The following is a 23,864-nucleotide window of genomic DNA, read 5'->3' on the forward strand; positions in this document are numbered from 1 at the left end:
CTATGCAGCAGGTATCATGGTCTGGGCAGTGGATGGGAGACTAACAGCAATGCTCAGACCATGCTACCCAACCAGTGTGCCTTCAGCTGTTGCAAAACTACAACTCCCAGAAGGCTATGCAGCAGGTATTATGGTCTGGGTGGCGGATGGGAGACCAACAGCAATGCTCAGACCATGCTGCCCAACCAGTGTGCCTTCAGCTGTTGCAAAACTACAACTCCCAGCAGGCTAAGCAGCAGGTATCATGGTCTGGGCAGTGGATGGGAGACCAACAGCAATGTTCAGACCATGCTACCCAATCAGTGTGCCTTCAGCTGTTGCAAAACTACAACTCCCAGCAGGCTAAGCAGCAGGTATCATGGTCTGGGCAGTGGATGGGAGACAAACAGCAATGCTCAGACCATGCTACCAAACCAGGGTGCCTCCAGCTGTTGCAAAACTACAACTCCCAGCATGCCCGGACAGCCTTCGGCTGTCCGGGCATGCTGGGAATTGTAGTTTTGCAGCAGCTGGAGGCTAAACTGTTAGAAAACACTGCAATAGATTCAACTCTGAGATAGTTTTTGTATAACATGGCCCCTCCTAACTGCGTTGTGTATCGCTGCTGTGTATTTGTATGTCTCGAGCTGTCTCTGGGCAGTTACGTGTGTGTAACCTGTTCTCCTCTCTCTTGAAGCGATCTCCGGCCTGCAACCCGGCCAGTAAAGGCAGACGTGTAAGAGGCTGTCTTGCTTTGTGTGCTCCCCCTTTTCTGCCTGTGGTATAAATGTCTTTGATTTACATGGTCCCATTCCAGGCTTCTTCTCGTCTCCGCTGCTGCATGTCGAGTGGCTGCTCTATATAAAGCTTTATGTCGGGGATAATCAGGGTTTTTTGGGGGCAAACTATACGCATCTTTTTAAAAATGCGCTAATAATCTGGCGGTGTGACCCTTAAAGTGTTGGTACGCTCCCATCACAGGCCAGTAATAATACTGACATACTGACCCACTGATGCAATGCCAACCCAATGGCCATGGATCTGGTGAGAGACGGTTCAGACTGATACTTTATACCCTTGCACCGTTACATTGTAACAAAAGAGACTGTATGCTGCACAGAGGATTCTTTAGACCAGAGACCCCCTAACCTGTGGCTCAAAACGGACAGAAATTCGGGGCAAAAATCCGCAGTGTGAACTGAGGGGGCATAGACTGGATGTAGTTACTTTGATTAGACTAACTAACTTTATTACGGGATCACACCGATACTAATAGGTCGTCATGGTAACATGTTCTCTTTTAAGAACGGACATCCCCTTTAAGAATCATTTGTCCCTTAATTTAAAGGAATAGTCTTGTGAAATATAACTTATCCTCTATCCTTTGAATAGATCGCAGGGGTTCCGAGCGCTGGGACCCCCGCGATTTCCTGCACGGGGCCCCGGCAGTTTGCCGGAAGCGGCAGTGCAGACCCTCACAGGAATCCGCGGCCGGCACACCCCCTCCATGTATCTCTATGGGGTGTGTCGGCCTGTGCTCCATGCGGGGGTTGGCACGCCCCCTTCCAGCAGACTGCCGGGGCCCCGATCAGGAGATTGCGGGGGTCCCAGCGCTCGGACCCCCTGCAATCTATAAATTGTCCCCTATCCTTTGTATAGGGGATTATAAGTTATATATCACCAGACTACTCCTTTAATATACTGTATAATTACATTAAAGGGGTTATTCGGCCAAATACATCTTATCCCCTATCCAAAGGACAGGGGATAAGATGTCTGATCGTGGGGGGGACCACAGCGTGGACCCCTTGCGATCTCTGTGCAGCACCTGCATTCTATGCGGGACTGCGTCTCCAGTCTGGGAAAGCTCTTTCTTTCCGGGACTGGAGACAGGACGTAACATTACGCCCCTTCGTGATATCACCCCACGCCCCCTCCATTCATGTCTATGGGAAGGGGTGTGACGCCTGCCAGAGACATTAATGGAGGGGGCGTGGTGTGGATAAGGGATAAGATGTCTTTGACCGGATAACCCCTTTAAGGGTAGGGTCACATGTAGGGCATCCACTGCGTATTTAATGCTGCTACTGCCTGTCCCTAGACTGTGCCTCCGGCTGTTTTCTGTGGGGGGAAAAGAGCAGACACAGAGGGAGCTGTGAGTCCCGTGCGATGTGCAGCTCTCCAGACATCGGGGCTGCTCCCTGAGCTAGGCTGAGGGCGCCCGTGAAGTCTGGAGTACATGTTGCGCACGCGCGACTAACAGTTCCCTCTGTGTCTGCTCATAGCAGTGTATTGCTGCTACAAGCTAGACACTGGAAAACAGCTGGAGGCACACTCTAGGGACGGGCAGTATCGATCCGCATTGTCAAATACGCAGCGGATGCGCTACATGTGACCCTACACTTTTATTTCCTTACTGGATAACATGCAGCTGCGGGTTAAGCCATTCGCTATATATATATATATATATATATATATATATATATACTATTAGTACTCTTTTAGTCTTGCTTTCTGCATCTACACTACAGTGAAGCCTCTGTTCCTGACGCACCATTCGCCATCCTATGATTTGCAGGAGTTAGGTTACCGTTTCTATTTTAAGTTGCACCCATCCCTTAGATTAAGAATTGGCGTGTAGGTGTTTTTAGGTATAAAGCATCTTGTTTTTTTGTTTTTTTTGTGCTTTCAGATGGACTCTGTGGATAACTTTACCTTGTCGAACACACCGTCTCGCGACGAGGACGCAAAATCTCAGGTTATATCACGCTCCAGATCGCCATCCACCATGAGCGACATCGAAGCTGGCGAGGTAATGCTTTCTGCTGATTCTTGATGCTCTAGAGCTGTGTTTCCCAACCAGTGTGCCTCCAGCTGCTGCAAAACTACAACTCCCAGCATGCTAAGCAGCAGGTATCATGGTCTGGGCAGTGGATGGGAGACCAACAGCAATGCTAAGAGCAGTGTTTCCCAACCAGGGTGCCTCAAGCAACTGCAAAACTACAACTCCCAGCATGCTAAGCAGCAGGTATCATGGTCTGGGCAGTGGATGGGAGACCAACAGCAATGCTAAGAGCAGTGTTTCCCAACCAGGGTGCCTCAAGCAACTGCAAAACTACAACTCCCAGCATGCCCGAACAGCTTAAAGGGGTACTCCCACCCTAGACATCTTATCCCCTATCCAAAGGATAGGGGCCATCACGCCCCCTCCCATAGACTTGCATTGAGGGGACGGGCGTGACGTCACACGGGGGCGGAGTCCTGACGTCACGGACTTCCGTTCCCGGAGTTGTGACTCAGACCCTCCAGCGGTTCCGGTGAAAAACCAGGTGGGTGCCGCATGCAATAATGCGGGGGTCCCCAGCGGCGGGACCCCCGCGATCAGACATCTTAAGATGTCTAGGGTGGGAGTATCCCTTTAAACCCTTAAGGACCAAGGACGTACAGGTACGTCCTTGGTCCTGCTCCCGTGATATAACGCAGGGTTACACAGTAACCCCGCATCATATCACGACGGGCCCGCCGCGCGCTATTAACCCTTTAGCCGCACGCTCAGAGCTGAGCCTCGCGGCTAAAAGTGAAAGTAAAAGCTGCCGGTTAACTCAGGGGGCTGTTCGGGATAGCCACGGCGAAATCGCGGCATCCCGAACAGCTTGCAGGACAGCCGGAGGGTCCCTACCTGCTCCTCGCTGTCCGATCGCCGAATGACTGCTCAGTGCCTGAGATCCAGACATGAGCAGTCAAGCGGCAGAATCATCGATCATTGGTTTCATATGAGAAACCAGTGATCAATGTAAAACATCAGTGTGTGCAGTGTTATAGGTCCCTATGGGATAACAATGATCAGTGTGTGCAGTGTTATAGGTCCCTATGGGATAACAATGATCAGTGTGTGCAGTGTTATAGGTCCCTATGGGATAACAATGATCAGTATAAGAGATCAGAGTGTGCAGTGTTATAGGTCCCTATGGGATAACAATGATCAGTATAAGAGATCAGAGTGTGCAGTGTTATAGGTCCCTATGGGATAACAATGATCAGTATAAGAGATCAGTGTGTGCAGTGTTATAGGTCCCTAAAAAAGTGGAAAAAAAGTGAATAAAGATCATTTAACCCCTCCCCTATTAAAAGTTTGAATCACCCCCCCTTTTCCCATAAAAAAAACAGTGTAAATAAAAATATATGGTATCACCGCGTGCAGAAATGTCCGAATTATAAAAATATATCATTAATTAAACCGCTCGGTCAATGGCGTGCGCGCAAAAAAATTCCAAAGTCCAAAATAGTGCATTTTTGGTCACTTTTTATATAATTTAAAAATGAATAAAAAGCGATCAAGAAGTCCTATCAATACAAAAATGGTACCGTTAAAAACTTCAGATCACGGCGCAAAAAATGAGCCCTCATACCGCCCCATACACGGAAAAATAAAAAAGTTATAGGGGTCAGAAAATGACAATTTTAAACGTATTAATTTTCCTGCATCTAGTTATGATTTTTTCCAGAAGTGCGACAAAATCAAATCTATATAAGTAGGGGATCATTTTAATCGTATGGACCTACAGAATACATATCAGGTGTCATTTTTACCCAAAAATGTACTACGTAGAAACGGAAGCCCCCAAAAGTTACAAAACTGCGTGTTTTTTTTCAATTTTGTCGCACAATGATTTTTTTTTCCATTTCACCGTAGATTTTTGGGCAAAATGACTGACATCATTACAAAGTAGAATTGGTGGCGCAAAAAATAAGCCATCATATGCATTTTTAGGTGCAAAATTGAAAGAGTTATGATTTTTTTAAAGGCAAGGAGCAAAAAACGAAAATGCAAACACGGAAAAACCCCCTGTCCTTAAGGGGTTAAAGGGGTATTGCAGGAAAAAACTTTTTTTTTTTTTATTATATCAACTGACTCCAGAAAGTTAAACAGATTTGTAGATTACTTCTATTAAAAAATCTTAATCCTTTCAGTACTTATGAGCTTCTGAAGTTAAGGTTGTTCTTTTCTGTCTAAGTGCTCTCTGATGACACCTGTCTCGGAAAACGCCCAGTTTAGAGGCAAATCCCCATAGCAAACCTCTTCTAATCTGGGCGTTTCCCGAGACACGTGTCATCAGAGAGCACTTGGACAGAAAATTACAACCTTAAATTCAGCAGATCATAAGTACTGAAAGGATTAAGATTTTTTAATAGAAGTAATTTACAAATCTATTTAACTTTCTGGAGCCAGTTGAGATATATATATTTTATATAAGTTTTTTCCTGGATAACCCCTTTAAGGCCGCTGGGAATTTTAGTTTTGCAACAGCTTGAGCAGTGTTTTCTAACCTGGGTGCCTCCAGCTGTTGCAAAACTACAACTCCCAGCATGCCCGGAGAGCCGAAGGCTCTCCGGGCATGCTGGGGGTTGTAGTTTTGCAACAGCTGGAGGCACACTGGTTGGTTAACATTGCTGTTAACCAATCATTTGCCCACAGTTTTATACCTTTGATTCCTCCACTTTTGCAAAACTACAACTCTCATGAGGTTAGGGAATACTATTTTAAACACATTGAAGTATATAAGTCAGACATTACTCTAAGTGCCTGTAATAGGACCCCCACCTACCATTATTTCTGACTACATTGTAATAGGTCCAGTGGAACCCCATTGAAAGCGAGCACTGGAAGTTATGAGCAATATTTTAAAGGTTTTGTGCGGCATTACAACTTGCCTCCATTCGCTTCAATGGGACTGAGCTGCAATTCCACACACAACCTGAGGACAGGGGTGGCGCTGTTTTTTTGAAGAAATCAGCTCTGTGATTCTTTTCCTGGATAACCCTTTTAACCGTTGACAACTTATTCTATCCTTACAGACAGCCGATCACCCTCCGCGCTCCGCGCAGACGCCGACAATCAGAGCTTCGTACCTGAGTTCAGGCTCCTCCACTCCAAAGGTAATGAAGTTAAAGGTACGGAATAAAGGGGGAATATAGCGATTTACACATCCATGTCTTAAAGAAGAGGATTATGGATATTTTTTCCTTGTCTTGTAGCCCAAAGCTCATCAGTTTGTAGTCAAGACCTTCAATACGCCAACAAAATGTAACCAGTGCACCTCGCTAATGGTGGGGCTCATCCGACAGGGCTGCACCTGTGAAGGTGAGTGTCCATAGTAGTTGGGGAAGGGGGTCTGGTTTGTTTAAAAAAAAATAATAAGTTTTATATTCTATAAGGGCAGGGTTTCCTTACCAGTGTGCCTCCAGCTGTTGCAAAACTACAACTCCCAGCATGCCTTTGGGAGTTGTAGTTTTGCAACAGCTGGAGGCACACTGATTGCAAAACACTATTATTATTTTAAAGGAATGTCGTCTGTCTCTCTGTAGGATCTAATCTGTTTACATGATGCATCCAGATGTTGCAAAACTACAACTCCCAGCATGCCCAGACATCCTGCAGTATGGTAGCCCATGTTGAAGGCTGTCCGGGCATGCTGGAGGTTGTAGTCTTGCAACATCTGGAGGGCCACAGTTTGGAGACCACTGCATTTACACAATCAGCACGTTGATTTCTAAAAATGCCATGCAGTGCCTACTTTGACCTGTGGTGGCGCTGCAGATCACAGCTGATTGCTGGGGATTCTTGTAGCTGGACAGCTCGATTTAGCTTATTATTTGGGAGTGAAAGTCTAACAAAGAGAAATTGGTCAAAATTGCGGGGGTCCTACATTGTACTGGTTCTCCTTGAAGAGAGTCAGCTGATGTAGGGACTTTTATATGCAATGTTTCCTGTGGTATTACAACTTGGCTCCATTCACTTCAATGGGACTGAGCTGCAATTCCACACACAACCTGAGGACAGGGGTGGCGCTATTTTTTTTTAAAGAAATTAGCTCTATGATTATTTTCCTGGATAACCCCTTTAACCGTTGACAACTTATTCCCAAGTACCCTGTCCCCAAGTAGTTGGGAGTCTTGTCCTGCATAGGGACCCCCTTTGTGCACAATGATAACATAAGAACTCCAGGACCCTCTTTAACTCCCCAACTTCTCTCTTAAAAGGGGTATTCCGGTGAAAACAATTTCTTTTAAATAAACTGGTGCCACAAAGTTAAACAGATTTGTAAATTACTTCTATTTAAAAATCTTAATCCTTCCAGTACTTATCAGCTGCTGAATGCTCCACAGGAAGTTATTTTCTTTTTAAATTTCCCTTCTGTCTGACCACAGTGCTCTCTGCTGACACCTCTGTCCATGTCAGGAACTGTCCGGAGCAGGATAGGTTTGCTATGGGGATTTGCTCCTGCTCTGGACAGTTCCTAAAATGGACAGAAGTGTCAGCAGAGAGCACTGTGGTCAGACAGAAAGGAAATTCAAAAAGAAAAGAACTTCCTGTGGAGCATACAGCAGCTGATAAGTTCTGGAAGGATTAAGATTTTGAAATAGAAGTCATTTACAAATCGGTTTATCTTTCTGGCAGCAGTTGATTTAAAAAAAAAATAGTTTTTCACCGGAGTACCCCTTTAAATTACAGAAGTGATATGTAATTTGTTTTTACTTTTTTCCAGTGTGTGGTTTTTCTTGCCATGTTACATGTGCGGATAAAGCCCCCTCAGTGTGCCCCATCCCTCCTGAACAGACAAAGGGACCCTTGGGCATCGATCCTCAGAAAGGAATCGGGACGGCATACGAAGGCCACGTCCGGGTAAGTGACTCTGCTGCTGGTGCAACTTATGGCTCTGTATCACCGTGAGGATATTCTGCTCGAAAAATTCAGCTGCAGCAGAGTGACATTGATTTCAATGGGATTCAGCTGCACTGTGCACACAATAGAATTTCTGCAGCGGATGTTTCTGCCGTGAAAATCCAGAATCCAAACTATATACTCAGCCTTTGAATACTTTCTATACATTGCTGTGTTGTAAATTACAAAACTCTTTAATAAATATTTACAGTTTAAAAAAAATATATAAAATCCAGAATCCAGCATGTGCATAAAGATTAGACTTTTTGAGGATTCCGCTCAAAAATGCATTCCCGTAAATGAAGCGGTGCATGTCCGAGCGGTCCTAGCGCCCGCAACATTATTCGAATATGCGGAAAATACGGGCAAACATTCTTCTGCGTGGAATCGGCCGTGTGACTATGGCCTAACACTGCAATAATTGTAATGTCTTCTCTGCTCCTATGACAGCGTCGCCTGTCCCCGTCTTGGGCAGTTCAGCTTTGTCATAGGTACATGACGTGACCTCTAATCACCAATCATATCAGTGTCCACATCTTATAGGAAAACTCTGGCGGAAATTAACTTATCCCCTATCCACAGGATAAGGAATAAGTAGCTGATCACGTGGGGTCTGATTGCTGGGCCCCCCCCCCCCACGATTACCGAGATCCCGGTGCTCTCAGTGAGGAGCACATGTCGTCCACCGGTAGACCGCACGCACTCTTTTTATTTCTAAGAGCACCGATGATGCCCGAGAGCTGTACTCTGGTCTTTTCGGCGCTCCCATATGAACGAATTGATCGTGCTCCGGCTGCAGCACATGCTCACCGAGTGCCGGGTCCTGTCCCAGTGATCGTGGGGGGGCCCCAGCAGTCAGACCCCCCCGCAATCAGCTACTTATCCCCTATCCTGTGAACAAGGGATAAATAATTCTTCTCTGGAGATCTCCTTTAAAGGGGTACTCCGCCCCTAGACATCTTATCCCCTATCCAAAGGATAGGGGATAAGATGTCAGATCGCCGGGGTCCCCCTGCTGGGGACCCCGGGGATCGCTGCTGCAGCACCCCACTATCATTACTGCGCAGAGCGAGATCGCTCTGCACGTAATGACGGGCAGTACAGGGGCCGGAGCATCGTTACGTCAGGGCTCCGCCCTTCCTAACGTCACAGCCCGCCCATTTCAATACAAGTCTATGGGAGGGGGCGTGGCCGTCACGCCCCCTGCCATAGACTTGCATTAAGGGGACGGGCCGTGATGTCACGAGGGACGGAGCCATGACGTCACGCGGCTCCATCCCCTGTGTCGCCCGTCATTACGCACAGCGGGACCGCGGCGTACTGACATCTTATCCCCTTTGGATAGGGGATAAGATGTCTAGGGGCGGAGTACCCCTTTAAAGAAGTACTCCGGTGGAAAACTTTTTTTTATTTTTTAAATCAACTGGTGCCAGAAAGTTAAAGGGGTATTCCAGGCAAAAACATTTTATCCCCTATCCAAAGGATAGGGGATAAGATGTCTCATCGCGGGGTGCCCGCCGCTGAGACCCCCTGTGATCTCCCTGCAGCACCCGTATTCTATGCGGGTGCTGAATCTCCAGTTTCGGAAACCTCCGGGTTTCCGGGACGGGGACGTGACGTCACTCCACGCCCCCTCCATTCATGTCTGTGGGAGGTGGCGGGAACGGCCTTTGGATAGGGGATCAAATGTTTTTGCCCGGAAATCCCCCTTTAAACAGATTTGTAAATTACTTCTATTAAAAAAAAAAATCTTAATCCTTCCAGTACTTATTAGCTGCTGAATACTACAGAGGAATTTATTTTCTTTTTTTGAACACAGAGCTCTCGCGACCACTGTGCTCTCTGCTGACATCCCCATAGAAAACATACGCTGCTCTGGACAGTTCCTAAAATGGACAGAGATGTCAGCAGAGAGCACTGTGGTCGTGATGTCAGCAGAGAGCTCTGTGTTCAGAAAAAAAAAAAAGAATTACCTCTGTAGTATTCAGCAGCTAATAAGTACTGGAAGGATTAAGATATTTTTTTTATATACCGTAGAAGTAATTTACAAATCTGTTTAACTTTCTGGCACCAGTTGATTTAAAAAAATAAATAAATGTATAGAGTAAAACTTTTATATTCATGTCTTCATTTTGTTTTGTTTTTTTTGGGTTTTTTTAGGTGCCAAAGCCGGCAGGAGTGAAGAAGGGCTGGCAGCGGGCTCTGGCTGTAGTATGTGACTTCAAGCTCTTCTTATATGATATCCCCGAAGGGAAGACGTCGCAGCCATCTTGTGTAGTGAGTCAGGTGATTGATATGAGGTCAGTATATGACAAAACGGACCTTCTTTTTAAAGGAATATGTCAATAATTATTTTTATACCTTTTTATTTTGGTTTTACTATAGATTTTGTGGTGAAATGATTCATTACAAAGTTAAATTGGTGGCACAAAAAAAAGGGGGGGGAAGGGGGGATAACAAAAATGAAAAATCCCTGCGTCCATAAAGGGGTACTCCGCTGAAAACATCTTATTGCCTATCCAAAGGAGGAGGGGGGTAAGATGTCTGATCGTGGGGGTCCCGTTACTGGGGACCCTGCCATCTCCGGGATGGCAGCAGTGGCATCTGGAACACGGAAAGCTTGGAGCTTCTGTGTTCGTGACGCCACTCCACTCCCCCCTCCATTCATGTCTATGGGAGGGGGCGTGACGGCTACGTAGTAGCCGTCACGCCCCCTTCCATAGACATGAATGGAGGGGGCATGGCGGCTGTAGTTGCTAGTCTTCTGGCACGGATGACCAGGGTGGCGTGCTGGAGATTGTGGGAGTCCCCAGTGGCGGGACCCCCGCGATCAGACATCTTATCCCCTATCCTTTGGATTGGGGATAAGATTAGAGATGAGCGAACTTACAGTAAATTCGATTCGTCACAAACTTCTCGGCTCAGCGGTTGCTGACTTTTCCTGCATAAATTAGTTCAGCTTTCCGGTGCTCCCGTGGGCTGGAAAAGGTGGATACAGTCCTAGGAGACTCTTTCCTAGGACTGTATCCACCTTTTCCAGCCCTCCGGAAAGCTGAACTAATTTATGCAGGAAAAGTCAGCAACCGCCGAGCTGAGAAGTTCGTGACGAATCGAATTTACTGTAAGTTCGCTCATCTCTAGATAAGATGTTTTTTAAAGGGGTATTCCAGTAAAAAAACAACTATATGTCGACTGGCACCATAAAGTTAAACAGATTTGTAAATTACTTCTATTAAAAAAAAATCTTAATAATCTTAAAAATCTTCCAATAATTATGAGCTGCTGAAGTTGAGTTGTTCTTTTCTGTCTGGCAACAGTGCTCTCTGCTGACATCTCTGCTTATCTCGGGAACTGCACAGAGTAGAAGAGGTTTGCTATCGGGATTTGCTTCTACTCTGGACAGTTCCCGAGACAGGTGTCATCAGAGAGCACGTAGACAGAAGAGAACAACTCAACTTCAGCAGCTCATAAGTACTGAAAGGATTAGGATTTTTTTTTTTTTTTATAGAAGTAATTTACAAATCTGTTTAACTTTCTGGAGCCAGTTGATATATAAAATAACGTTTTTACCTGGATAACCCCTTTATGATCTATATGCTTGAAAAGAAAAGTTGGAGTTCTGCTGCTAATTTTGTCTTATTCCTAATATTGTGTTTCCTTCAGGGACGAGGAGTTTGCTGTGAGCTCAGTCCTGGCATCTGATGTCATCCACGCCAACCGCAAGGATATTCCCTGCATCTTCAGAGTGAGTGAGACTCAAGGGGACATTTGTGGACCGACACTTTTATATTGTAACACATCAGTGTAGGATCTTGTAGTCCATGTTGGTGCATAGTTCTGCAATGCTGTTTCAGTTCCTATTTTAGATGCAATATATATTAAAGAAGTAGTCCAGTGGTGAACAACTTGTACAGCAGCTGATAAGTACTGAAAGGATTAAAGGGGTATTCCAGGCAAAAACTTTTATTTATTTATATATATATATATATATATATATATATATATATCAACTGGCTCCGGAAAGTTAAACAGATTTGTAAATTACTTCTATTAAAAAATCTTAATCCTTCCAATAGTTATTAGCTTCTGAAGTTGAGTTGTTTTCTGTCTAACTGCTTTCTGATGACTCACGTCCCGGGAGCTGTGCAGTTCCTATGGGGATATTCTCCCATCATGCACAGCTCCCGGGACGTGACATCATCATTGAGCAGTTAGACAGAAAACTTCAGAAGCTAATAACTATTGGAAGGATTAAGATTTTTTAATAGAAGTAATTTACAAATCTGTTTAACTTTCCGGAGCCAGTTGATATATAAAAAAAAGTTTTCGCCTGGAATACCCCTTTAAGATTTTTAAATAGAAGTAATTTACAAATCTGTTTAACTTTCTGGCACCAGTTGATTTAAAAAAATAAAATTAAAAATTTCCACCGGAGAACCCCTAAAGAATATGGGACTAGTTGCAGAGGGGTCCGACCGCTGCCCCCCCCGCGATCTCCAGTATAGGGCCCCGACAGCCCGCACGAAGGGGGCGTGTCGACCACCGCATGAAGCGGTGGCTGACACGCCCCCTCAATACAAGTCTATGGCAGAGCCGGAGCGCTGCCTTCGGCAATCTCCGGCTCTGCCATAGGGATGTATTGTATTGAGGGGGCATGTCGGCTGCCGCTTCGTGCGGTGGTCAATACCCGCTATCTGGCCGGAGAGCCTGGCCCCCGTACAGAGAGATCGAGGGGGGCCCCAGCGGTTGGACCCCCCCTCGATCTCAAACTTATCCCCTATACTTAGGATAGGGGATACGTTTTTCACCACTGGATTACCCCTTTAAAGGGGTTCTCCGGTGGAAAATATATATATATTTTTTTTAAATCAACTGGTGCCAGAAAGTTAAACAGATTTGTAAATTACTTCTATTAAACAAATCTTAATCCTTCCAGTACTTATTAGCTGCTGTATACTGCAGAGGAAGTTCTTTTTTTTTTAATTTCCTTTCTGTCTGACCACAGTGCTCTCTGCTGACACCTCTGTCCGTTATGGGAACTGTCCAGAGTAGGAGCAAATTCCCATAGCAAACATATGCTGCTCTGGACAGTTCCTGACATGGACAGAGGTGTCAGCAGAGAGCACTGTGGTGAGACTGGAAAGAACTACACAACTTCCTCTGGAACATACAGCAGCTAAGTACTGGAAAAATTAAGATTTTTTTTTTTTTTAATAGAAGTAATTTACAAATCCGTTTAACTTTCTGGCACCAGTTGATTCTAAGAAAAAAAAAATTCCACCAGAGTACCCCTTTAAGAGTGTTTTTTTCTTTTTTTCTGATTTTGGTTTTGTCATCTTTCCATTCCAAGGTGACAGCGTCTCAGCTCTCAGCATCCAGCAATAAATGCTCCGTCCTGTTCCTGGCAGACAGCGAGAGCGACAAGAGCAAGTGGGTAGGGGTGCTGAACGAGCTGCACCGGATCCTAAAGAAGAACAAGCTGAAGGACAGATCCGTCTATGTGCCCAAAGAGGCGTACGACAGCACGCTGCCGCTCATCAAGAACACACAGTCCGCCTCTATTCTGGGTGAGTCCAGGGATTATATACAGAACCTAATGCAGGTAACATAAAGAAGACGACGTCATCCATAGCAACCAATCACATTTCAGCTCTTATTCTTGGGACCAAATAAAATACTGGATCTGTTTGGTTGCTAGTTTGATATTACAATGGTCTGTCAAGTTACATTATTAATCTGTTCCAGGACGACCATTGTATGTTGAAACCATTGTATGTTGAAACCAGAACTCTATGGAAACCTGGTAATTGGATCTAAAGCCCCCAAAATGTCATCCAAAAATAGAAAAAAGTGAGGATTAAACCAAAATAATTAGATAACTAATAGAGATAAAGCAAATCCTTACATATAAAAGTAATAAAGATCTGTTGGGAGCTGTAATCACTGTCTATGTAGAGGACAGGAGCTTCTTCAGGGTCCTGTACAGTACACACAATGTCCTAAAAAAACGTAACATGGAGCCGCCCTCACATGGTGTCCAAAGGAGCAGCTAACCCTGGTACAAGTAAAGAGTACAGAATATGTAATACCTCCCTGTACTGTAGGGGGTGCTACCAGACACCAGTCAGTGCATACACTGCAGTAATACAGGTAAAGAGTACAGAACATGTAATACCTCCCTGTACTGTAGGGGGGCGCTATCAGACACCAGTCAGTGCATACGCTTCAGTAATACAGGTAAAGAGTATACAGAACATGTAATACCTCCCTGTACTGTAGGGGGCGCTACCAGACACCAGTCAGTGCATACACATCAGTAATACAGGTAAAGAGTACAGAACATGTAATACCTCTCTGTACTGTAGGGGGCGCTACCAGACACCAGTCAGTGCATACACTTCAGTAATACAGGTAAAGAGTACAAAACATGTAATACCTCCCTGTACTGTAGGTGGTGCTACCAGACACCAGTCAGTGCATACACTTCAGTAGTACAGAACATGTAATACCTCTCTGTACTGTAGGGGGCGCTACCAGACACCAGTCAGTGCATACACTTCAGTAATACAGGGGTTTTACCACTGAATGCCCATTCTGATTGGTCAGTTCTTCCGGCCATTGATACATTTCACAGACCTGGACTGTCTATTCATTGTATGTTGAATCTGGTTTCAAGTTACATGGGTCCAGAAAAGACCATTGTATGTTGAAAATATTGTATGTTGAGGGATCACCGTATATTGACTATAGCGTTAGGGCCTATTTACTCTACAATATTTCTGAGCATAGAAATTCCGCTCAGAAATTCCAGTCCTTTTGTTTTCAATTAAATTCTGCTGCGCCATGCCAGGGAGCAGTGCTGAGCTTGTCTATGTCCCGGCTGCAGTCTGAGATTTAGGACTCCAGCATGAGTCGGAAATCTATTTAAAAAAAAAATAATTTTACCTTTTTATACTTTTTTTTATTTTTTATATTCACTTGTAAATGCAGCAGATTTTCCACAACTAGTAATGTGGCCGTACCCACATTAAACTAAATTAGGTAAAACCAGCAGAAATGATGCCACAGCGCCCCCCCCCCATAGGCATTTAGGGGTACGGCCACATGTGGCCGTACCCCTAAATGCCTATGGGGGGCGCTGTGGCATCATTTCTGCTGGTTTTACCGAATTTAGTTTAATTTTCTTTTATTTCTGTTGCAGATCATGAAAGAATCGCACTTGGAAATGAAGAGGGATTGTTTGTCGTACATGTCACCAAAGATGGTAAATGATGTCAATACCGGCTGCGGATCAAAGCTAAATATTCTCTTTTTATTTTTATTTTATTTATTTTTTTTGCTCTCTGATAATAAGCATATTCATTTTTCGGGGGAAACAAAGTTTCTTTGTATAATGAAAAGTTATGCAGAAACCCCATAGAGTTTCCATTTGAGTTCCCTGCAATTTCCAAGATCTCTGCTTGCTGTCATTCAGTTGTATCCTTCATTGTTTACCTCCAGTGGATAAGAATCGGAATGGTCACCGCTCTGATTCTTGTAGTACTTCCAGCTGAATGTCCATCATGTGGCCAGGACTGATTTGTATCCTCAAAATAAAAAGAATTCCACTAAATGACAGGAAGCACAGATCTTGCAAATCAAGAAGAATTGATGCAAAAAGTATACTGGAAAGTGGTGTACCATTTTCATTTTTTTACTTTTTTTCTATGCTGCCCAAAGTAATACTCCATGTGGAAACCCCTTACACAGTCTCTTCCAACCAGGGTGCCTCCAGCTGTTGCAAAACTACAACTCCCAGCATGCCCGGACAGCCGTAGGCAAGATGCTGTTAACAGAGCTTATATTATAATTTTATGTTAAAAGGGCTCTACAGATTTTGAAAAGTGCCTCACCTGTCCACAGTTTGTGGATGACGTTTTATTTTATTCACTTCAATTGAGCTGACGTGCAATACCAGACACATCCTGCGCTTAGGGGTGGCGCTGTTTTTAAAAGAAATGAACTATGTCTGTTTGATATCTGGACAGACCCCTTTTAAGGATTGTTCTTGCATGAAAACCCTAAGGGTAGGGTCACACGTAACGGATATTCAGCGTTTTTTCTATGCTGCGGATCCGGCGGTGACCCCACCCAAAGTGTGCTTCCAACTCTTGCCCCCGCTCTGCCTCGCCCTGCCCCCCTGTCCTGCTCACAGCTGGAACCCACCTCTCAGAGTAGCCACACAGGGGCCTGCGAGCCGCCGAGTACACTGGTGACGCCCAGGCCCCTGTGTGGCTCCTCAGAGCGGCCAATTGCCGCTGCGAGCAGGCCAGGGGGCGGGGCAACAGCTGGAGGCACACTATGGGTCGGGTCACCGCCGGATCCGCAGCGTTAAATCAGTTACATGTGACCCTACCCTAAACCAGTTTTTCCTAATCAGGGTGTCTCCAGCTGCTGCAAAACTACAACTCCCTGCATGCTTGGAGTTGTAGTTTTGCAACAGCTGGAGGCACCCTGGTTGGTAAACATTTCCCTAGACAGCTACCCTATTGACACCCATATACCCACATCTTGTTGATTGTTTCCAATAATAGATTATCTCTACAAATAAAAGAACAAAATGTAAAAAATGTGAGAAGTCATGAAACAACATATCACGAATGGCAGATTTAGTGGCTGTGTTCACTTTAAAAAAAAAAAAAAATATATATATATATATATATATATATATATATATGGTAGCCTGGTGGGGGTGTAGGGTAGTTGGGGTGTTGCTGTAGTATATGATGGGTCAATTTAACCCTTGTCACTCGTGATGCCAGGGTGAGGGTTAAAACTCTGTAATGATGCTGGGCCTATCGCCACCCTTCCCAAGAGCGATAGGTGAGTGTAAAATAAATGGATTGTCCACAGCAGTGCTGAACTTAAAACTTTCAGGAAATTTACTGAAGATTTTCTGTACATGCAGTATCGGTAACAGTCCAGATAACAGAGTCTATATAGACAGCACAGCAGTGACTGACAGATGCTTAGGACCGGAAAGTTCTGTTAAGATTAGGAGGATTGTATTTGCAGAGATCCACCGGATTTAGGGGTTGGATTAGGTCCAGAGATCTTCGGAGATAGCGGCGAATTGTAAGAACTATCCGTCTCTAGCGCAGGCCTAGTCCGCAAGGCTTTGGCCTAGTAATTGTCTTGAAAGCTGCGGAGGTCCTACCTCGTCCAGAGTCAGCAACCCAAGAGAGAGACAAAATGTCCGCAGCTCCCTTATATGGGCAGGGGCTGGCTGTTTTGGATTGGTCCATATCAGCTGTCACTCACCGTTACAATGGATTGTGGGTGATCACCTGACTAGAACCACCAAAGGTCCTTTAGCAAACCATAGAGTTCTGTGAACCGGGTCACATGACCCGCAGGTCCTAAAACAAGTGAGTAACACCATATACATTTATTTATATAGGTATTTATAAATATCAAGTTACTAAGGGGTGACTATGGGTTAATTAGGGAAGCGAACACAAACAGTCCTAGGGACACTAACTTTGGGGACTAATAACTAAGACACAGTATGAAATACAGTGCCGGGACACCACAAATATAATAATATATATTTTATAATCTATATATATATATATATATATATATATATATATATATATATATAAAATTACTTTTTTTTTTATTATATAGATATATATATATATTTTTTTATATTTTATTTCATATATATATATACAGTAACCCCCCGACCTACGATGGCTCCAACATATGATAAAATCGACATACGATGCTTTTATATGTCGGGGCCATCACATTAACTGCTATGCGACAGCGCAAAATGCTTAAGCTGCTGTCGGATAGCAGTTTAAGCATCCCTGGCAGGTTCACTTACCTATTCCCGCTGCTCCGGGTCCACTTCGCGATCCTCCGGTGTCTTGTGCATCTTCTCCAGGGTCCGGGCCTCGCTTTCCGGCGTCATTATTACGTCACTAGGCACGCCGCGCCAGCGCAGCAGCGTAATAACGTCACCAGAAAGCGAGGCCCGGACCCTGCAGAAGATGCGGAAGACACCGGAGGATCGCGAAGAAGACACCGGAGCAGCGGGACAGCATCGGAAGCCCCTGGAACAGCAGCGGGAGCGGTGAGGACCTGGTCCGGAGCGACGGGGACAGGTGAGTACAGCTTCCTATACTTTACATTGCACGGATCCCTCAACATACGATGGATTCGACAAGCGATGGGTCGTTTGGAACGAATTACCATCGTATGTTGAGGGACCACTGTGTGTATATATATATATATATATATATATATATATATATATATATATATTATACTGCTATTTGTTGAATAGGAGACTGTGTGTGCATGTATATGTATATTATTTTTTTTATTTTTTATTTTTTTTATATTTTATCATTCAGGGGTCACATATAGTAAGTACGGCAGCATACCTGCATGTGGTTGGTCCCCTATAAATTGGGGAAAAGGACACAACCTGCTGTTCCCTTTGTACCGCTTCTTGCCTCGTAGTAGACTATGCGCTGACGGTTTCCTCTCTTATGCTTTTTCCATAGAGATCATAAGGGTTGGAGATAACAAGAAGGTTCACCAGGTGGAGCTTATACCGAACGAGCAGCTCATTGCCGTCATATCGGGGAGGAACCGCCACGTCCGGCTCTACCCTATGGCTTCCCTCGACGGGAGAGAGACTGAGTTCTTCAAGCTGGCCGAGACAAAGGGCTGCCAGGGTATAGTGTCGGGCCAGGTCCGGCACGGGGCCCTCACCTGCCTGTGCGTCTCTATGAAGAGGCAGGTTCTCTGCTACGAACTGAACCAAAGCAAGAGCCGCCACAAAAAGATCAAGGAGATCCAGGTCCCTGGTAACGTCCAGTGGATGGCCATCTTCAACGAGCGCCTCTGCGTGGGCTACCAGTCAGGATTCATCCGATATCCCTTACATGCCGAAGGAAGCCCGTACAGCCTTCTCCACGCCGACGACCACACGCTATCATTCATCACGCAACAGCCCACGGACGCCATTTGCGCAGTGGAGATCTCTAATAAGGAATACCTGCTGTGTTTTAGCAGCGTTGGGGTTTATGTTGACTGCCAGGGTCGGAGGTCGCGGCAGCAGGAACTCATGTGGCCTGCGAGTCCATCAGCGTGCTGTAAGTGTGCGCGCAAACATGGAGATGACCAAAATCCTTACAGTAAATGGAAAATGTCCATCCTGCTCTTACCACTTTAGTGATAGCTATAATGACAGATGGAGTTGTAATCCGTCCTGGTACATTGTCGCACTGAGTGTTTCTTCACCATTTGTACGGCCACACGTAGCAGAATTGGTGCAAATTGAAATCTGCAGTGGAAAATCCGCGCCAAATCATTTTTGCAGTGATTCCACTGCCTATTTTGGTGCTGAATATGCATAATATTTAAAGGGGTTATCCAGGAGAAAACATTTTTTTATATATCAACTGGCCCTAGAAAGTTAAACAGATTTGTAAATTACTTCTATTAAAAAATCCTAATCCTTTCAGTACTTATGAGCTTCTGAAGTTAAGGTTGTTCTTTTCTGTCTAAGTGCTCTCTGATGACACGTGTCTCGGGAACCGCCCAGTTTAGAAGCAAATCCCCATAGCAAACCTCTTCTAAACTGGGCGTTTCCCGAGACAGGTGTCATCAGAGAGCACTTAGACAGAAAAGAACAACCTTAACTTCAGAAGCTCATAAGTACTGAAAGGATTAAGATTTTTTTAATAGAAATCATTTACAAATCTGTTTAACTTTCTGGACCCAGGTGATATATATAAAATAGTTTTTTCCCTGGATAACCCCTTTAAAGACATCTGCAGTAAAAGACAACTTATCCCCTATGCGTAGAATAAGGGATAAGTGTCAGATCACGGGTGTCCGACTGCTGGGGTCCCCCCCTCGATCTCCTACACGGGGCCCCGCATTGCCACTCTGTGAGTGGCTAATGCGCGTAGCGTCGACCTTGGAGAGGTCAACGCTACGCGCATTAGCCGCTCACATAGAGTACGGTACGCCCCCTCCCCATACAGTTCTATGGGAGAGGCCAGGAGGCACGAACGCTGCCTCCCCGCCTCTCCCATAGACATACATGGAGGAGATGTGTCGGCTGCGACTTCACGCTGCGGCCGGCACGCCTCCTGCAAGGGAGAGCTGCAGCAGAGCCGTGGCCTAGTGCAGGAGATCGCGGGGGCTCCCAGTGGTCGGACCCCCCGCGATCAGACACTTATCCCCTATCCTGTGAATAGGGGATAAGTTGTCTTTTGCTGCAGATGTCCTTTAATGAGTTTACGAATATTTTTTAATTTTTTTTATTTTAATCTCATACAAAATTACAATTTACAGAACATTTGTTTCATTTTACATATCATACAACTGTGTATCCCCCATCCCTCCCCTAAAAAAATTATATATATATATATATATATATATATATAAAATTATATATATATATATACCGTACTTTTTGCCGTATAAGACGCACTTTTTCTTCTCCAAAACTGGGGGGGGGGGAAGTTGGTGCGTCTTATACGGCGAGTACACAACTATTGCGGAGGTCCCTGCGGCCATCAACGGCCGAGACCCGCGGCTAATACAGGACATCACCGATCGCGGTGATGCCCTGTATTAACCCTTCAGACGCGGCGATCAAACATGACCACCGCGTCTGAAGTGAAAATAACACTAACCCGGCTGTTCAGTCGGGCTGTTCGGGACCGCCGCGGTGAAATCGCGGCGTCCCGAACAGCTTACAGGACACCGGGAGGGACCTTACCTGCCTCCTCGGTGTCTGCTCCTTGCCGGGATCTCCTGCATGGCCGGCGCTCTCCTTCTTCGTCATCACGTCGTCGCGCACGCCGTCCCGTCATCCAATAGGAGTGGCGTGCGTAGCAAAGTCATGGCGGTGACGGAGAGCGAGGATACCGGGCAGCAGAGACGTTCCGGAGCGATGGGGACACCCCGGGGACGCAGCGACAGCAATGGAGCGACATCCAGGGCAGCGGTGACGAGCAGTGACGGGTCCGGAGCTGCGGGGACACGTGAGTATTACCTCCTATACCAGTGGTCTTCAACCTGCGGACCTCCAGATGTTGCAAAACTACAACTCCCAGCATGCCCGGACAGCCAACGGCTGTCCGGGCATGCTGGGAGTTGTAGTTTTGTAACATCTGAAGGTCCGCAGGTTGAAGATCACTGTCCTATACTTTACATTGTATTTGGTTCAGAATCTTTATTTTCTAGATTTTTATCCTATAAAATTAGGTGCGTCTTATATGCCGCAGCGTCTTATATGACGAAAAATTCGGTATACACAACAAATTTCTAAATTCTCTCTCCCTTTCACTTTCAATATGTAGTTATTGTATAATCTTGTTTTTTTACTATCTCTATCCATTCCTGTATATTAGATATCCATTTTCAAATAATTATGAGTCTCGCACAGAATAACAATTTATGGGCTCTATTACTCTTAGTTAGTTCCATCCTAGAATTATCTCCTAATATCCCATCTACAGATGAACGAACTTAACAGTAAATTCGATTCGTCACGAACTTCTCGGCTCTTCAGTTGATGACTTATCCTGCATAAATTAGTTCAGCCTTCAGGTGCTCCGGTGGGCTGGAAAAGGTGAATACAGTCCTAGGAAAGAGTCTCCTAGGACTGTATCCACCTTTTCCAGCCCACGGGAGCACCTGAAAGCTGAACTAATTTATGCAGGATAAGTCATCAACTGCCGAGCCGAGAAGTTCGTGACGAATCGAATTTACTGTAAGTTCGCTCATCTCTAATCCCTTCCAATGGATGAGGATCGATTTTAATTTCCCACTTTTTCCCAATTTCAAAGTAAACTTCAGTCCAAAATCGTTGTATTTTACTGCAGGCCTCATCCTGTCCACACCTTGGGCATTTGCTGTTCTGTCTCTTGCCTATTATATAAAGGAAAAGCGGCGTGTAGTACAATCTATAAACAATAATAAATTGTATGATTATTATTTAAAGGGAACCTTTCATCAAAAAAAAACTTTTGATATACTATAGATTAATGTGTGCAGAATAACTTTCCAATAGTACGTTATTAAAAAATATGCTTCTTTCTATTTAAGCTGGTTAGTGCAAGTCTATGAGAGGGGGCGTGACGGCCGCCGCGCCCCCTCCCATAGACTTGTATTGAGGGGGCGGGCCGTGATGTCACAAGGGGGGCGGAGCCGTGACATCCCGATGCTCTGGCCCCTGTATTGCCCGTCATTACGCACAGAGGGAGTTCGCTCTGTGCAGTAATGAAAGCGGGGTGCTGCAGCCGAGATCCCCGGGGTCCCCAGTGGCGGGACCCCCGCGATCTGACATCTTATCTCCTATCCTCTGGATAGGGGATAAGATGCTAGGGGCGTAGTACCCATTTAATCCTTCCAGTACTTATCAGCTGCTGTATGCTCCACAGGAAGTTCTTTTCTTTTTTGAATTTCCTTTCAGTCTGACCACAGTGCTCTCTGCTGACACCTCTGTCCATGTCTGGAACTGTCCAGAGCAGGATAGGTTTGCTATGGGAATTAGCTCCTACTCTGGACAGTTCAAGACATGAACAGAGGTGTCAGCAGAGAGCACTGTGGTCAGACAGAAAAGAACTACACAACTTCCTATGCATTATACAGCAGCTGATAAGTACTGGAAGGATAAAAAATGTTTTTATAGAAGTCATTTACAAATCTGTTTAATTTTCTGGAGCCAGTTGATATGGAAAAAAAAAAGTTTTCCACCGGAGTGCCCCTTTAAGTGTATAAGATGGAAAAGCCCTTTAACCCCTTAATGACCACGGACATAAATGTACGTCCTGGTGCACACCAAGACGTACATTTAGGTCCTGTGCATGACCGCGAGCATTGGAGCGGTGCTCGCATCATGTACTGCAGGTCCCGGCTGCTATCAGCAGCCGGGGACATGCCGGTAATGGCGGACATCAGCGATCGCGCGGATGTCTGCCATTAACCCTTCAGATGCCGTGATCAATACAGAGTGTCAATGCGCGTGTATAAATGGATGATAGAATCACCTGCGGCGCTCCGGACGGAGGTCCCCTCACCAGGCCTCTGTCCGTCTCCCGGGGTCTTCTGCTCTGGTCTGAGATCGAGCAGACTAGAGCAGAAGATGACCGATAATACTGATCAGTGCTATGTCCTATGCATAGCACTGTTTAGTATCTGCAATCTAGTGATTGCTATAGATAGTCCCCTATTGGGGGGACATAAAAAGTGTAAAAAAAGAAGAAAAAAAAATAAGTTTACAAATGTAAAAAAAATGTAAATTTTTTTTAAAAAATCCCCTCCCCAAATAAAAATGTAAATCGTCCCTTTTTCCATTTTACCCCCAAAAAACTTAAAAGAAATAAAAATAAATTGCTAAAGATATTTGGTATCATTGCGTGCGTAAATGTCCGAACTATCAAAATATATTGTTAATTATTCCGTACGATAAACGGCGTAAATGTTGCTTCTTTGTTGTCCCATTTTATTTCCAATTTTTTTTTTTATAAAAAGTTATTTAAAAGTTTCATATACGCAAATGTGGTATTGATATAAAGTTCAGATCACGGCGCAAAAGACGAGCCCTCACACAGCCGCATATACGGAATAATTAAAAAGTTATAGTGGTCAAAATAGGGTGATTTTAAGTATTATGATTTTGTAAAAAAAAAGTTCAATATTTTTTAAAAGCAGTACAATAATAGAAAAGTACATAGAGGTGGGGATCATTCTAATTGTATTGAATCACAGAATAAAGAAAACGTCATTTTTACCGTAAAGTGTACAGTGTGAAAACAAAAACCCTCCAAAATTAGCAAAATTGCGTTTTTCTTAATGAAAAACGCAATTTTGCTAATTTTGGAGGGTTTTTGTTTTCACACTGTAAACTTTACGGTAAAAATTTCCTCACTAAAAAAAATAATTGTTTTGGGTTTGCCGTACATTTTATGGTAAAATGAGTGATGTCATTACAAAGTACAATTGGTCACGCAAAAAACAAGCCCTCATATGGGTCTCTGGATGGAAATAGAAAATAGTTATTGATTTTAGAAGGCGAGGAGGAAAAAACGAAAATGCTAAAATAAAATTGGCCTGGTCCTTAAGAGGGGTTAAGGGGTACTCCAGA

At 44.7% G+C, this 23,864-nt stretch overlaps 1 protein-coding gene across 9 annotated transcripts in view; it reads left to right on the forward strand.

Moving 5' to 3' along the window:
* The window catches only part of CDC42BPA (CDC42 binding protein kinase alpha), a 239,612-nt gene that overhangs the window by 193,314 nt on the left and 22,434 nt on the right, over positions 1-23,864 (forward strand). For 3 of the 9 annotated variants that reach the window (XM_056568475.1, XM_056568481.1, XM_056568484.1), the window contains exons 22-31: positions 677-760; positions 2,672-2,791; positions 5,836-5,931; positions 6,016-6,121; positions 7,527-7,663; positions 9,863-10,002; positions 11,366-11,447; positions 13,053-13,269; positions 14,904-14,966; positions 18,259-18,852. In XM_056568475.1, the coding sequence (XP_056424450.1) occupies positions 677-760; positions 2,672-2,791; positions 5,836-5,931; positions 6,016-6,121; positions 7,527-7,663; positions 9,863-10,002; positions 11,366-11,447; positions 13,053-13,269; positions 14,904-14,966; positions 18,259-18,852 (1,639 nt within the window). The remainder of the gene's footprint in view (positions 1-676; positions 761-2,671; positions 2,792-5,835; positions 5,932-6,015; positions 6,122-7,526; positions 7,664-9,862; positions 10,003-11,365; positions 11,448-13,052; positions 13,270-14,903; positions 14,967-18,258; positions 18,853-23,864) is intronic. The other 6 variants (XM_056568476.1, XM_056568482.1, XM_056568479.1 and 3 more) reach the window with 4 other exon arrangements.

Source organism: Hyla sarda, chromosome 3, assembly GCF_029499605.1.
Source record: "Hyla sarda isolate aHylSar1 chromosome 3, aHylSar1.hap1, whole genome shotgun sequence".
Classification (NCBI taxonomy): Eukaryota; Metazoa; Chordata; class Amphibia; order Anura; family Hylidae; genus Hyla; species Hyla sarda.